The sequence below is a fragment of the Peromyscus californicus genome, unplaced genomic scaffold (assembly GCF_007827085.1).
Source record: "Peromyscus californicus insignis strain IS unplaced genomic scaffold, ASM782708v3 Scaffold_18__1_contigs__length_77618521, whole genome shotgun sequence".
NCBI classification, from domain to species: domain Eukaryota; kingdom Metazoa; phylum Chordata; class Mammalia; order Rodentia; family Cricetidae; genus Peromyscus; species Peromyscus californicus.
In genome coordinates, this window is record NW_026294480.1 from 1,055,041 (window position 1) to 1,071,609 (window position 16,569).

The 16,569-nt window shown below is 51.7% G+C and overlaps 1 protein-coding gene across 1 annotated transcript in view; it reads right to left on the reverse strand.

The window, feature by feature from the left end:
* Positions 1 to 14,103, reverse strand: part of Lpcat1 (lysophosphatidylcholine acyltransferase 1) — a 52,522-nt gene extending 38,419 nt beyond the window's left edge. The window contains exon 1 of the mRNA XM_052742917.1: positions 13,806 to 14,103. Within this exon, the coding sequence (XP_052598877.1) occupies positions 13,806 to 13,940 (135 nt within the window). The 5' untranslated portion in view covers positions 13,941 to 14,103. The remainder of the gene's footprint in view (positions 1 to 13,805) is intronic.
* Between the last annotated feature and the right edge of the window lie 2,466 nt (positions 14,104 to 16,569).

Consider the following 16,569-nt stretch of genomic DNA (forward strand, 5'->3'; position numbering starts at 1 on the left):
TCACAGTTTTGTCTAGGACTCAGATAGAGGCCAATCCAGGTTGATGGCCAAGGTCCCATTCTGTCCCTGCCCTAGACTGGTACCACAGTGACCCAGAGACACTGGCAGAGGGTATCCCTGCACTCTGGTGGAAGTCATTCTCTCTGCCTCACTGTCCAGTCTTTGGGCAAAGCCCTTCCCACACATTCAGTCTCCAGAGTCCCGCAGCTCCGGCCATCCCCATGGTGGTCTCTCTCTGCCTACCAGGGTCTATTAAGGGGTCACCATCCCACCTGACAGGGCAATTTCTGTGACCCGTGAAGAAAAGGTTCTAGGACAAGTGAGCACCCAGTACTTTATGCTACACGGTGCCATGCAGAAGGTGATGCAGGCCTCCTATGCTCAGTGGGAACGCGGGTAAGCTCTGTACCCTGAGGAGTTATACTCCTCCATCGATCATGGAGAGAGTCTGCCAACTTTACTGTTGCTGGTGGCAGCAGAGCTGGATGCCACCCCAGGGGCACCACTGGGGGACAGGTGAGTCTAGGTTCTCCGTGGGACAGCTGAGGGTGGAGCTTCAAGAGACACACGGCACCAAGGACAGATCCGAGGCAACAAGCATAGGGACGGTGAAACCGAGATGGGTCTCTCTCCAGCTGCCTGGATGACTTCAGCATTTGGGTCACAGCTCAAGGGTCACAGAGACGGCCAACTGGAGGAGTCCCTGACAGGTGCAGCTGTCTGGAGGACCCCGAGACTGGACAGGATGCCACAGCACAGTCAGCAACTGTGTAGAGACCAGAGGAATGAACCAACATCCATGTATGCTCAGCCCAAGCCAGGGCATGCAGAGCTGTAAAATAAACCAACAGGGATCTAACCATCACACTCAGAGCAGCCATCAGAGCACCTGGTGCCAGAGACCTGCTACCAGCTCCTGACGGGATGGACCAGAAGCCAGAGGCCCACATGTCACTTCCTCATCCAGAAACTCAGGGTAGGAGCTAGGGATTAGATGGGATGGTAGGCAAAATGAAAGGCTGCTGGGGCCACAAGGAACAGCCTGAGCACAATACACAAAGAACTGCCCTAAACCCTCACCCACCCCAGAGGGAATTAGAAACTCTGGTGGGCCACCCTGAGTAGGAAACAGAGATGGGGCAGCTGGCTATGTACCCCCATGCCACAGAGCCAGCCTGCCTGCTCACAGAGGACAAAGAAAAATCTTACCAGGGAGGCAGGGTTGTACTTCAACCAGAGTAGAACAAGGTAGTGACTGATCAGAGCCCAAGGTTCCGTGAGCAATGGGAGAAACCACTTGGGAAATAACAGGCATCAGGCCCTGGAGCCCCTGCGCTTCTCAGGATGCGCAGATCTCTGACACATGCTGGCTCTAACTCAGGGACGGTACCACCATAATGCCACCAACCTGGACTTCCTGACACCTGTAGTCAGCTCAGTAACTAAGTCACCGGCATGGTAGCTGAGGCTGCCCTCCTCCCAGCTTCTCCTCTCTAGGGTGCAGCTATCCTGCCCCACAGGTCCTACCTGAGGGACAAACAGCCACAGCAGTCTTTCTCTCTTAGCAGTTCCTTTTGATTTCTCCTATAAAACAAATTCAGAATGCAGCCCAAGATGGGCCTCTGGCTCTCGGGTTTGGGATGGCTATGATGGCCAAGGAGGGGTAGGCTGCAAATGTCACATGTCCCTGGTCTGTATTACCCCAGAATGAGAAGTAATGGGTGAAAGATTCAGTACCAAGAAGCAGGAGTCTAGGCCAGAGCCCTGATGTAAGCAAAGCTGTCCCTGAAAGGACTAACTCAAGTCTAGAAAGGAAGGCAGATATGGTTCCTGTGTATTCCAAAAAGCTATCCTGGTAGGCTGGTGGCAACAAGGCTCTGAAGATATGGCAATGGACTTCCCAAATGGGTTAGAGATGAGAGGTAAAAACTACAGGGATGCCTCCAGGGCATTGAAACACCTGGGAAAATTAGTCCTTGGGTCAACTGTGGGTCAATATCCCAAACCAGGAACTAATGACCAATGTCTGAAGCAATGTGAACATTAAGCCTATCATAACAGCCACTGCCCCAAACCAGACAAGAAAGACACATGCAGTTTAACTTACACTTTCCTTTTAGAGTACACGCAGGCTTTAAAAAGCACTATAAATCCCACACACATCCCTCAGCTGGAACCCCAAGGCACATTTGCTGAAGCCCACAGCCCAGGGCTTAATACCACACAACCACCCAGAGCCCCAGTTGACTCCAACTAGATCCAGACCATACAGGAGCAAATAAGCAGACCAGCCAACAGGCATCCCCTCTGCCTTATGTCGCCTCAATACTTTAATTAGGTCCAGGGTGACTCTGCTCTAGCTGAACACAGCTCTGAGGCAGGGAGCTTTCAACAGTCACATTCGGAACCAAAGCTCGTGGCCACACAAAGTAGAAGAGAACAAACACATTGTATGCTGCTGCAGGCAGGCAGTTTTATCTTTTCACAAATAGCTCTATCAAACAGGCTCATCTGACCCTAGCCACTGTACAAGACCAATCCCACAGCACCCGCCCACTGCTCAGTATCCTCTACAGCCAGAAGCCCAAGATGAGTCTGGATACAGGGCATGGGGCCATCTGAAGAACAGCGTCAGCAGTGTTATATTGTCTGCTGGATGTTTGTACTTCACCTTTTTTTTAAATCTTTTGCCCATATTTACATTGCATCCATCCGTCCATTTCTCACTAACACGTTAATGTCCCTGTCGTGACGGCCTTAGATTCCAGTTGTGTATTGGGCTGGAGTATTCAGATGTTCATGCACAGCTAGCGTCCACGTCTCCACCAGAACTCTCTCCTCAGAGGCTGCACTATGGCTATTTATAAGCCCTTCTTAGTTCTCCCACTCACATCTAAAATTAAATATAGCTTTTCTAAGATGGAGCTTTTTTTTTTTCTTTTAAACCTTCAGTTCCAACTCCCCAGGTCTACACCAGGTCCACCCAAGGGCTGGCCAGTAAAGTCTCAGCCTATCAGACCAATCCAGACCATTCTTGGTGCAGATTGATGTGACCCTTTCTTTGGGGAAACACTAAAACATTAAAGAATCACCTTAAGAACCACATGGGCAGTTAGGAGTGATTGTCCCAGCGGGCTGTCCCTGCCACACACCATTGCTATACAGTCTTCACGGCCACTCTGGTCTTACAGAATCATCAGTCTCAGCACACAGGGTGGAACTGAGGAGCGCTTGGGCAGATGGCTTTCATCAACTTTTGTGGGTCTGGTGGGAAGATCCCAGAAACTTTTGTCAGCTGGATCCCCCTAGTTCAGGCCTGTGCCTCACTGACACAGAGGCACTGTTGGGGAGAGCATCCTTGGGGTGGTGCCGGAACACCCTGGCATTTGCCCTAGATCCCAGTGACACTGGTGTGTGACTATGGAAGGCTGCAGGCTGAGACAGACCACAGAAGGGCACACCGCACGTGGACACGAGAGGGATCATCTCCTTGTCTCGGGTACAATCCAGTTTCCCCATGGCTAACCATGCCTCTTTGCAAACCACAACACAGGTTGGGAACACATCTCTCACTGGAGATCCCTATGAGCACACGAAAGGTTGAGTCAAGGCAACTTCAGGCCCCGAGATGGCTCTGGAACCCCAAAACTTAACAAACAAGGACCTGGGAAGTCACCCTGGCTACCTGCTCGGGTCTCCACATGCCATTTCATAGGCAGCAGTAGCACCTGGCCATTCACAGCTCACAGCTGTGCTCCTATGGGCAGGTGCTGGGACTTGGTGAGCACTGAGCAACAGCTCAGCCACCTAGTTCAGCAGGTCCCACAGCACATGTCTCCTTATGTGATAGGTGGGGTGTTAGGGAACTGCCACCCTGTGCAAGCTCCACACACAGCAGCATAGGCTGTGCAGCTATCTATCTCAGCAGGGAGGGCCCAGGCCTGGTCTAACATCTGTGCAGTCAGAGGAAAGGCTACATGATCACCCAGGGCAGCCTTTGGCAGAAAAGCAGCAAGGCACTGACATATGGGGGGAGTGACTGCAGCCTGGGAACCCCCAAGAAATGCTCTATCAGAGACACTGCAGTGTCAGAGAATACATGAGCTCCAGATAAGTTCAGAAGTAACACCCTAAGCAACACCCAGGCTGTGGCCATCTCACTCGAAGATCCAGAAATTACCACACAGGAAGCAGTTACCCTCCCTCGTGGCAGGGGTTAGGGGAGGATTCCCCTGAGGCCAGAGGGTTAAATAGACTAAGTGCAGAGAGGTTTCTGGACAGGCCTCAGCTAGACAAGACCTTTCTAACTCTACTCTTCAGCCTCATTACGTCGGCCTCTGGGCTTTGAAAGCCTGTAGCTGTTGTATTATATTTTGTTTGTGTTCTGACAAATAAAGCTTGCCTGGAGATCAGAAGGTAAAGCTAGCCACTAGTCAACCATAGAGGCCAGGCAGTGGTGGCACACACCTTTAATCCCAGCACTTGGGAGGAAGCAGGAAGATTAGGAGTTCGAGGCCACCCTGGACCACATGAGACTGAACTAGTCTAAAAGAGAAACAGAGCCAGGCGTGGTGGCTCATGCCTTTAATCCCAGCACTAGGGAGGTGGAGACAGGATTTCGGAGGCCCTTTCAGGATTTGTAGAGACAGGGTCACTCTACTCAGTCTGAGATTTTGTAGCGGTAAAAAGTTTCTGGTGGCTGGATGCTCTGCTTCTCTGATCTCCAGGCAAGCTTTATTTGTCAGAACACAAACAAAATATCATACAACATATAGCCCTGTGCTCAAGGTCAAGGACATGCCCAGTCCTTAGAAAGGCTGAGCTGCCATGAGCCCGGTGGCTTGTAGATACAGACACCTAAATACCCCTCCCTCTCACCAGACTGTATGGTCTTCTCCCAGCTGGGAGCCTGTGGACTAGTCACTTAACCAGTCACATGCTGTCTGGACAGTAGGCTTCCTAAAAGACCAGCACAAAACCCATTGCTGGCAGATCCCTGTAATCAATACATGAGTGATGTGATTAAATGGACTTGTCACTCAACAGACACATCTCAACACCTGTGATGTTGAAGTCTACTTGACATGACCAAGAACTGCACACACCAAGATCCTGCCTACACTGACTGAGGGAGGGTGTGGCAGGAGGCTAAGGGTGTACAGGGAGCATGTGCTCTGAAAGGCCTCTGCAGTGACTACAGGACCCCAGAAGGACCGAGGAAAATGGGCAGAAGACAGTGTCCCCCACAAGGGGCAGTAAGTGCAAAGTTCTCTGGTGGGAAGGTCCAGGCTGAGCAGCCAACATGGGTACCCAGAACAATGCTTATTCTCTGATTCAGGACCATCCTGGCAGGCATGATGGGAGCCTTTCATCTGGCTTCAGGGGTCTCTCCAGGATGCTTTCCTCACTCTTCCTACTACACATTGTCAACACAAGTTTTCTCCGTGTGTGTGCGTGCTTGCGTGCACGTGCATGCGTGTGCATGTGCGTGTGTGTGGTGTGGCACTGTCCTTCTGGTCCCCTTAGTTCTGCTCTCATAGTCTTGTAGCCTAAGAGGTGAAACACTACAACATGACAGCCGGCAGGCGGGGTCCTGCCGCGGTGGTCTGCCACCCAAGGGTTCTGCCAAAACAAACATTTGGGGGCTGTATGCACTACCTGCTAAGAATGAGACTCAAAAATAGAAACTGGTCCTAAATCCCTCTCCAAAGCTGCAGGGACTCAGTGGCAGTTGACCTACTTTAGGGAGCACCGGGGGGCAGGACTCCCCATAATTACAGTCCTCCAAAAGGGATCTTTCCAGGCACTCATCTCAGCACCATGTGCACAAACTGCCGAAGGCTACCAGGAACAGGTGGAACTGAGATGGGAACCCTGCCAGCAGCTTCCCAGGGCCTGTGACTCCAGAGGCGGCTCCAGCTTCCAACAGGTGAACAGTCCAGTCTCAGGAGACCAGAGAGGACCTGAGTTAAAGGACCTGCTTCTCCTGGCTCCCACAGACCCTGCCCCTGGCCCTGCCCGCTGAGGGTGGCAGCTCCAAGAAGAGGTACTTCAAGTATCAGTTGGCAGAGAAGTGCCTGCATATTAACACGCTGTTCCTTCATCAGGTCTTTCCTGGAAGTGTTCAGGACATAGACCTGAGGCTGAGGGATACCAGCCAGACAGGGCTCAGGATGAACCATGTTCTCCCCAACCCAAGTACTATTTCACACTCTAATGTTGAGACATAGGGGGAACTCCGCAGGAATGTGGCCGCCAGGCCAGTGGTCACGGTGGCTGGAACCCATGAATATCAGACAATACAGGGGAGGGGACCCTTGGGAGAGCATCAACAGTAGAGGTCCACCATGCAGTGGGACAGACAGGTCTCAGACATGTGTAGGGACTCACTTTGGTCCCATCTTCCCTGGGGAACTAGGACTCAGCTGAGTCCAGGAGAAAGACCCACCCCAATTTGTGGTTATCTTCAAGACTCACTGCTTGGACTGAGCAAGGAAATCACAAGATTCAAGCCCCAGAGCATTCCAGCTGCTTTCACTGTTCAGCGGGAAGGCTATTTGGAAATAACATGTATGGTGATATTTTATTTGTCCTGAAATGTGATTTTATTTGTATGTTAAGAAATAAAGTTGCATGGGGGTCAGAGCTAATAGCAAGCCATAGCAGAAGCCAGGCGGTGGTGGCACACACCTTTAATCCCGATCACATGGCAGGCAGATCTCTGTGTGTTCAAGGATACAGCCAGCATGGAGACACACGCCTTTAATCTCAATACCAACCATAGAAGACCTGGAGGTCTGTATAGACAGGCAGTGATGAGGAGGTCATGTGGTTGGGTTTACAACCAATGAGAAGGCAGAACAGAAAGTCAATAAAAAGACAGACACACAGGAAGTAGGCCTCTTGCTGAGAGGAAGAATGGCAGCGGCAGGAAGGGTAAGAAGGAGGTTTTTAGTCTCAGCTCCTAGCTACTGCTCTGACTTTTTAACTCTGCATTTGGCTCTGTGTTTCTTATTTAATAAGACGGTTACATCTACAAACATGCTCTGTTGCAGCTTATACAAGCTCTGTGGGTGAGAACCCATGCCTCTAGCACACCCTGAGCTCCCTGATTGAGAAGACCCCAAATACTATCAACTCCATACCACATGGACAGCTTATTTGTTTTAGCTGGTCAAGGAAGGAGGTGTATTGGGACTGTCTTTGGGTTTCTATTGCCGTGAAGAGACACCATGACCACAGAAACTCTTATAAAGGAAAACATTTAATTGGGGCTGGCTTACAGGTTCAGAGGTTTAGTCTATTATTGTCAGGGCAGAAAGCATGGCAGCATGCAGGCAGACACAGAGCTGGAGAAGGAGCTGAGAAGTCTACATCTTGACCCACAGGTAACAGAGGGAGACTGTGTATCTCACTGGGCATAGCTTGAGCATATAAGACCTCAAAGCCCACCTCCACAGTGACACACTTCCTCCAACAAGGCCACACCTCCTAATAGTGCCACTTCCTGTGGGCCAAGCACTCAAACACATGAGTCTATGGGGGTCATTCCTATTCGAACCACCACAGGGACTATGTCCGTGAGACTGGTTGTTCCTCTGAAGGATGGAGTTGACTTGATCACATGCCTCTAGTGGGAAGGTTCCCACCTCACTGACCACAGGAGCTACACAGTCTCAGGGTGCTGGCTCGAATAAGAGACCTGTGAAGAGTAGGAGAGGATGAAGTCAGTTTGGGAGGGGGCTGAGCTTTTGGGAACTTCTGAGGCCATGTGAGAAAGTCAAAGAACACCTGGCAGGACAGACTACAAAGTAACCAAGAACTCTTTCCTGTAGGTGAGACTTCCTGTGGGACAGGTGGGCCTGGGGTTTGATCTGTCCATAGCAGTTGCCCCCTTACAGGCTAACTTGGCAGGCAAAAAGACCCTAAGAGGCTCCTAAAGTGTGGCCCTCGCTACCTAACCCGGCATGAGCCCAGCTCACAGGCCTCTATCCATCTCTACGCACAGGCCAACACAAGCTCTCCACTCCACCACATGGCCAAGAGCCAGCCCTTGCCCTCCCAGACTTTAGGTCAGTCCAGCTCTATGTCTACTTGGGCAGTTAAAAAACTTGTGTTTTTAAAAAAAGCCTGTAGATGACAAGTAAGTTCTTAGGGATAATAAGTCACTCTTCTGACTGTACAGCAGATACAACTGAACGGTAATGTGCTGGCTCAGGAAAGGAGTTGTTCCCAACACGAACAGCCGACCCCAGGGGCGTGTACCAGGTTAGGCCACAGCTAGTACCTCCACTCACCGGTCCATGCAGCATGCTGAAGGACTACCACATGGAAAAAGCCCAGGAGCACACGGGTTAGCTTTAACTCATTAGAAAACTGCCATGGTGGTACAATATGATATGGGCCTGCCATCACAATAAAACATGGCACTACTGGCCCCCACACATACCCGCCTCCCCAACACTGGGTTCTTTCCTCTGGGCTCATTTCCACAGTCATTCACATCTAGACTACAGATCTGAGGAACAAAAGAGACATCAGGAATTCCAGTCAGGAGTGGTAAGGATACTCTAACATACTGCAGCAGACCCACAAGGACTGCGTGCTGAGCAACTATGGCCCTGGTCATCTGGGCTGGCTGCACCTGCCCTAGGTTATGTCCAATGAAACTAGATATGGAGGGGCCCTATGTTAGGTAAGTCCTCCTGGATCCTTGGGTCAGGCCTTCTGGAATGTGGCTTCGAGAGACAGGATTTGATAAAAGATTTGCCTCAACACTCAAGCCTCAGAGACCTGGGAAAGGAAGTCTGGGGAACCCTCTCAAACACTGTGGGGGAGTAGATAATTGGACTTGTGGGCATTCTGCTATTTAGGGGAAATGGAAGCATCAGACACAAGTGACTGATAAGGCCAGCAGGTGGGTCCCATGCCTGGGGTCTGCCGCTGGGTCTTGATGGCCGGCCGCTATTTTAAGGCACAAAGTTCCCGATCTTTAAAAAAACAATAGATATTGGCTAGAGAGATAGCTCACTGATTAAGTGCTTGCCACTCAAGTGTGAAAAACAGAGTTTGGAATTCCCTGAATCCAAGAAAATCCCCAGTGAGTGTAACTCTAGCCTCACAAGGCAGAGATGGGATCCCCAGAGCAAGCTGACTAGCCAAACTGAACCTACTACTGAGCTCTGCGTGTGATTAAGAGACCCCGCTTCATTGAATGAGATGGAAGAACTACTGAAAATGATTCCCAGGATTATCCTTGGGCCTCCACACGCATGTGCCCCCACCTGCTCACACCCAACACAAGTAAACGTGCCTACAGACATGAAAAACGGGAAAAAGAAAGAAATGAGAAACAAGTCATTCAGTTGGACACAAACAGAGTGCATCGATGCTGGGAGTGAAGAGTGAGGTTGACACAAGGAGGTACGTACAGGAGAGCTGCCTCCAGGAACAGCCTGGAGACAGCCTCAGGCTCCATGTCCATCCTGCAAGTTTCAGGCTGCCACGTGCACCAGCTTACGGAAGTCGCCAATGGTGCCCGCTTGCATGAAACTGGCACAGGCCTAGACGGTTGGTGGTTGACCCGGGGTTCCCAGGAATCACAACTTCCCTTAAGCTGCATACTCTTAAGCCCATTTCACAGGTTAGACATAGGTCACTGCTACTTGTATGAATGACCAAAGGTCAGTCAGCTAACTCGTTTACCACTTGTAGACGGAAAGGATTACATTCAATTTAAATTAAAAAAAAAAAAAAAAAAAAGCTTAGGGCTAGAGTTACAGCTGAAAAAGAACACAGTGTAAGACGCACGCCAGCGGCTCCTCCTGGCACACTAGCACCCAAGCAATTGAAGAGGAAACTGTGACACCAGCTGGGACCCAGGCCCTGGACACGGTGCAGACAGGGTGGGTCTTGACATCACAACAATCTCAAGGCCAGCCCCAGGCAAGAGGCCAGAATTATATTTACATCTTCAAAAGGTGTGGGCTCTGCTGGGAGCTGTGACCAGGGCCAGAGGCGGCTCTCTAGTGTCAGCTCCCATCTGTGCTGTGGAAGGTGACACTCTACCTAGGCCTTATGTGGGGACCAGGCTGTGTGCACAGAAAAGTGCAGAGCACGGTCTACAGCCAGACAAAAGCCAGCTGTCACTGCTAACACCAAGGGCCGCAGAAGGGAAGCCCGCAGAGTTAAAAAGTAAAACAAAAAGCAGGACTGGGGTCCGGCAGATGGTTCAGCTAGTAGAGTGCTCACTGCACAAACACGACCTGCGTTCAACCCCAGCACCCACACAAAAGCCAGTGGTGGCAGTGGGTGCCCGTCATCCCAGTGCTGGGGAGGTGAAAGGACAATCTCTGCAGTTCTTTAGCCAGTCTAGCTGAACTGGTGAATACCAACTTCAGTAAGAGACCGTGTCTCCAAATGTAAGGTGAGGATTGATAAAAACACTCAAATGTCAACCTCTGGCATCATGTACGTGCACATACGTGCACACACTCACCAGCACCAAATCAGCAAGGGCAACAACAAAGTTATCCACCATCCCTTATAATCTGACATGAGCACAAGGACATTCAGATGGGTTCTTCTAATGACACTGGGTTAAAACAGGCTCCACGCCTTAGCAACTGCACAGACCTGTGCTTTCCAGTTGTACATTTATGCATTAAAGTGTATACTTATAAAGAAACACTCAGGCTGCCAAAAGTCCAAATTCTAAAAGGCTGTAAAAGTGAGTCAGGTCTTTCCCTGGACTACTCCTTCCCACTGTTTGTTACCACTTTCTAGAACCTCAGAAAGACTACAGGTCGGCTCTACATGAAGACTCCCTAGAAGGGCAGGTAGACGTCTACACGAAGGCATCACACTGCTGTGAGACAGGGACAGTTCAGTCCTCATCTGTGACACAGGAACTCAGGCTGGCCTTCCGCCCGCCTCTAAAGCTTAGAGTCTAGGGGCTGTAGCTAACAGTGACCAAAAGCCAGGCACAAGGAAACAACCTTAGGTCTTCCTGAGACACACAGGCACCAACAGAGGTGGGCCATCAGATGCCACGTTGCTAGCACAAGTATGCATTCTAAGCTGACCTGGGCTCCAGGCATTCTGGGAAGGGCCAAGCACTGTGCAGCCAAGCCAGCTACTCCAGCGTCTCACCTCTCCTCTGTAAGTCTGCAGAACACCTGCACCTCCACGCAGCATGGTGACGGGCAACAGGATCTTTTAAATACAGAGTACCCCTCACTAAGTCTCCTGCAGTGTCAGCAGGCCACTGCCCTCCCTGTGCCCATGGGCCCGGGGCCTGGGGACTAGATACAAATGCAGGAGTGGCAGGATCTCGCATGCTGTCAGGACTTTGCTCTGGCATCACCCTTCCCACTGGAGTCAGGCCCCGGCGACAGCCCAGCTGTGCTCTGCCTGAACTCAGACACTAAAAGAAAAAGCCTGCCAGAAGAGACTTCCATTATTTAGGCAAATTCTACTCGGGGCTCTGAAGTTAGGGCAGAACTTGTCAGCCACCTGACCTCACTATCGCCTTCTCTGGGATGGGCTTGCAGCTGCCTCTGAACCTGCACTCAACCAGGACTGGCCCCAGGAGAAGGTGGCTCTGCTGTCCAGGAAGTCAACTCCGATCTAGTCAAATTTCAAAATCGGGAAAACCCATCAGAGCCGGGACGGGAAATGCTTGTACCACAGAGTCCATGGGGGAGTACCCCCAAAACCCTGTGACAGAAAACCACTTTAGGACTTCAAAAACAACCAACTGAGAAGAATTTTAGCTGACAGCCCAAGACCTTCTGAGGCCTGCCCTTCGTCTGTCTCCTCGCTGTAACAGGAAGCAGCGAGTGCTTCAGATCCCAGTGTGCAGACAGATCTTAGCCTGTTATTTTTCTGTCCACTCAATGCTTAAGCTGATTGCTAAATCTGTAGCTAAGTGACAGATGGGCTGCTAGGGGCTGAGGTGGCCTGTGTGTCCTTAATCCAAAGCTATACAGTAACCCCTCCCAGGGTAGTTAGTTCAGAGCTACTTGGAGTAGGAAGTTTCTGAGCTTCAGACTTAAGGGACCTCCTCCTTAAGGGGAAGCAGGATTCTTTTGCTTGACAGGTCATCCATCTGCCCTCTAGAAAACTTTTCAGTAAAGCCTTCCATAAAGACAAAGGCTCTGCAAACCACAGCTTTGGGGAATGTACAACAGAGAATCTGAGGGCATTTACAAACACGTTCTTTAGCCACAGACTGTAGTTACACCAAGGTTCTGAGCAGGGCCTCGTGGGCACATGCTTTTAGGCAACAAAGACCTGGTCCCAGAATCAGACTAAATGGGTTAAGACTGTGGCAAGGATGGATGTATAAGTAGCTTTCTGAGAGGAAGGTAATTCATCCAGACTGAGTATCGAGGGGAGGGACAGGAACACAAAGTATGAGGTGGAAGCAACATGACAGGGTGAGGCAGTGCAGATTAGGATGGGGTAGAGGCAGGCTAATAAGGCAAGGACTGGAAAGAACAATCAGGGATGTGCTGTTTAAGGTGACCAGAGTGGGGCGGCAGCAGGGTGACCAGGCTGGAATGGGGTAGGGTGAACCAGAATGGACTTGGCTAGGGAGGAGCCCCCAAATCCACAGGAGGGCTTCCAAGCAGCAGATCCAGGAGGAGGAAGAAAGACCCACTGGTTGCACAAGTGACCTGGGAGAGAGTTGTAGGTTAGGAGGTTGTGGAATGAAACAGAGGGATAATTAGGTTCAGAGATGGCTGCACCCTAAGGTTTCCTTCTGGGCACAGCCCCAGGAAGTGGGGACCACTGACAGCAGCGGAGGCTCCAGGCAGAGTCCCACAGGCAGCTGCCTTGTCTGGCTGCAGATACAAGCAAGGAAGGGGATAAGACCTGGGGCCTGACATGAAGCAACGTTGCCTTCCCCCTCTCCAACCCCATTAGAAACTTTGAGAAGAAACCTGTGCCTGGGAAAGTGACAACCTCAACGGACTTCACAAACTTCACCTTAAAAACACCATCTCCTCTCAGAGCTGGTTCCTCATAGTTGGAAATACTACTCTGCCCATAAACCACAGAGCCACAGAAGTCTGAAACTGTGAACTCTACTCATTACGTACAGAAAGGTCCCCGAAGTGACCACAGCACCACAGACCTGGTCCCAGAGTAGGAAAGGTTCCTTGTGCCAGATCTCACAGTGAGAGCGGCTGGAACAGATGGTAACTGTGCCTGGATGCAGGTTCCCACCAACCAACCGCAGCACACCGGTTCCCTCTCACGTGGGAACTAGGTTGTATAAAGTTGATTCCCGGCACAGCTACCCCAGGGAGCGTCGCTAACAGTGTACTCGACACAGGAAACAATCCGCAAACATGGATGTGGAAATCCTCCCGCCGGGTTATGCCAGGGGGTTCGCACGTCCGCTGCTGCTCCAGATGACCATCCAGGTTCCGGCACTAGGCCACCACATAGTCGGTCTAGCTGAGCGGAGGCGCTCGAAAGGGGCTGCTTGATGCGAGGGAACCCCCCCCCCCGCCCCCTCCGCCGCCCACCACCAGGCCTCCTGCTGGCGGGAACCCGCGCCAGGCCCGGGATGAGGTTGTGGGGCCCAAGGGATGGAGTGTAGTGTCCGGTGCTGAAACCAAAGAGGGTGTAAGTCAGCATGCGCGCAGGCGGCGGGAAGCGGGACCCTGGCGCTGGCTCGAAGGGTGCTGCAGGGGAGGGGCGCGGCTCTCCAAGGACCGGGCGGCGCCCAGCCCCTCCCCACTACATCCCGGGCACATCCTGGGCAGAGCACAGCAGCGCTGCGGAGAACCCACCTGGGCCTTCTGCAGGGCGCTCAGCCGCAGTTCGTGCACGAAGGGGTTCCTTCCCGGGGGCGCTAGCCGCCGCGCGTCGCCTGCCCCTGAGCTGGAGGAGGGGGCGGCCCGCGGCCCGCGGCCCCGCAGCCTCATGGCGGTCCGCGCCTGAGCACCGAGCGGTGCAGATGGAGCACAACCGACGGAGCTCAGCGGAGCGGAGCAGAGCCGAGCGCAGACGAGCAGAAGGCGGCAGAGGTAGCAGAGCGCGCGGGAGAGGGCCGAGGATGCGCGGCCGCCCGGAGGCGCAGGCGCGGGAGGGGCGGCGTGACGTGGGTGGGGCCAACGGGATGCCCCGCCCCGACAGCGCTGGGCCATGATTGCGCCTGCGCAGCTCGGGGCTCATGGACTTTCCTAGTACCCGGGGGAAGCCTGCGATTTCCCCTGAGTGGGAAGACCCGAAGGCTTGGGCCGCAGAAACGAGGCTTGTGGGCGCAGCGGCCGCTGGGGACCCCACTGACGCAGCAGAGCTGGCCCGCGCCTGTGACCCTGGAAAGAAGTTCTTGGAGCGACCTGGGACTGTGCCAGGCCCGCTTCCCCGCGCAGCACTGTCCTCGCAGGCAGCTTCCTTCCCCTAACGATTGTAATCCATCAGTCGCCATCGTGGGTGAAGGGGGTGCATTAGCGGACCTTAATTTGTGTTATGCTATTAACGAGTGCTCAAAATAGCCTTCCTGTTAAAATGTATACATTTGACTCACTGAATGCCTTCTGTAGTTTGTATCCCTGTTTTTTAACTAGGACACAAAGTAGCTTTCCGGTCAAAATATGCACATTTGAAACACTCACAAATGTCTTTTGTTGCAACGCCAGGTGTATTTATTTGTGTATCATAGAACCCTCAACAGGCAGGTGGTGGGAGGCTGAGGGTCCAGTCTCAGTCACCAGACTGGAAGAAGGAACCAAGTTCTGCAGAATTCCGGACCCCCTTGGCTTCCTGTCTCGCCTTCCCCAAAGCCCTGTGTTCCTATGGACACCAGAGCTCTGAGAGACCCCACCACATCCTTTCATAGAAGCCTGTTCATGGGGTGACCAGAGCCTCTGATAACTGCTGACAGTTGTGACCATGCTGAGCCCTGTTCTGTGTTTTGAGAAGTTGGCTAGGAGGAAAATACACTTGCAGGTCCTGTCACTTCAAGCTTCATCTTGTATTCCACACCTGACTTCACCTTGAGACCATCTTTGTCCACTCTGTAAGATGAGCCTCACAGCAGCAACCAATACACACAGCTTTTCCTCTGGGCTAAGAAGGCTGTGGAGGTCCTTAAGGACGATGAACAGCCTTAATGCTCTGTTTTGTTGCCCTGTGGCCTAGCCATGAGCATTCCACTGATTCTAGCTTTTAATTCCCACTTACTCTAGTCTTAGACACAAGAGTGCAGCATCCAAGGATCTGCAGCTCTTTGTCAAGAAAACTCTAGGACGCAAAGGCCTGTTTACATACAGACCTTTACCCCAAGGAAGACAGCTTGCCCAGGTGCCACCTGAATTCTACAGACAGAGACCTGAGGGTATCCTGGGCCAGGATTTCTGTAGCCTCAAAGCCAGGTCTCAGAGAGTTGTAGACATCTCGTGTAGGTGTGTTAGCCCAGGTCCTCCAGTCACACGGGACAGGATGGAGTCATATACACTTGATACACGTAAGCCTGGTGTGCTGGTATGTCATTATAATTGTACAAGTGAGGAGGCTGAGCCGAGGATTGCAAATTCCAGACCAGCCTGGATTAAATAAGAAGACCCTGTCTCATAAAGTAAAATACCAACACACACACACACACACACACACACACACACACACACACACACACACTATATTTGTGCTTGGCAATATGTAAGTGAGAAATGCCTTCTGAGATGAGCAGAAGTCCAGTTAAAGCTCTTGGCTTGGGGACCTGTTAGAGTATGTTGTGGACTGAGTCATGTTCCCCTAAGTCCTACTGCAGTACCTGTGGAGGTGACCATATGTGGAAAGAAACGTTTTTGCATATGAGCAAGATGAATCCAATAGGTTGGTGGGACTCATCCAGTATATAAGTAATGATGTTCTTATAAATGGGAGTTTTGAACAAGGAGGCAAAGTGCAGGAGGGGATGCAGGTAGGACCAGAGTTGTGCTGATATAGGCTACTCAACCACCCAAAGCTGGAGAGAGCTGGGAGGGTCCTTTAGGGATATCAGGGAGAGCTGTCTCGACCTGGACCCTGAACGTCTGTCTTTCTGGGCTGTGAGAAGACACAGCTGTTTCTTCTTCCCAGTTTGTAGCCATTTGTTCACACCCCCAGGAAGTTCACAGTTCAGTGTGAGTCCCTGAAAGGATGGGGGTGAGAGGGGCACCTGGTCCCAGCCCCACAGTCTAAGCAGGGTGACTAGGCCAGGCAGGATCAGTGTTCGAGTCCCAGGAGAGGACTTGCCTTAGCTACCTGCCCTCTCTGCCTTTGTGGAAGCCCTGTGAGAAACATGGCCTTGTGGAAACCCACAGTGGATCCTTGGGCCAATGGAGCATGTTTAGAGGAGGCTGGGGGAAGGAAATGATTTGTTTAGATCAGGTTTTGAGGAGACACAAAGTCAAGAAAGTGACTGTCAAAGGAAGACAGTCCTGCTCAGAGATCAACAAACATCAGAGGGCTAGGTGGGAAGTCCTCTGTCTTATCTCTTTGTACTGCTGTAACAAAACACCCAAGCATAGGTGGTTTATAGACACAGGAAAAAATTCTTTCTTACACTTC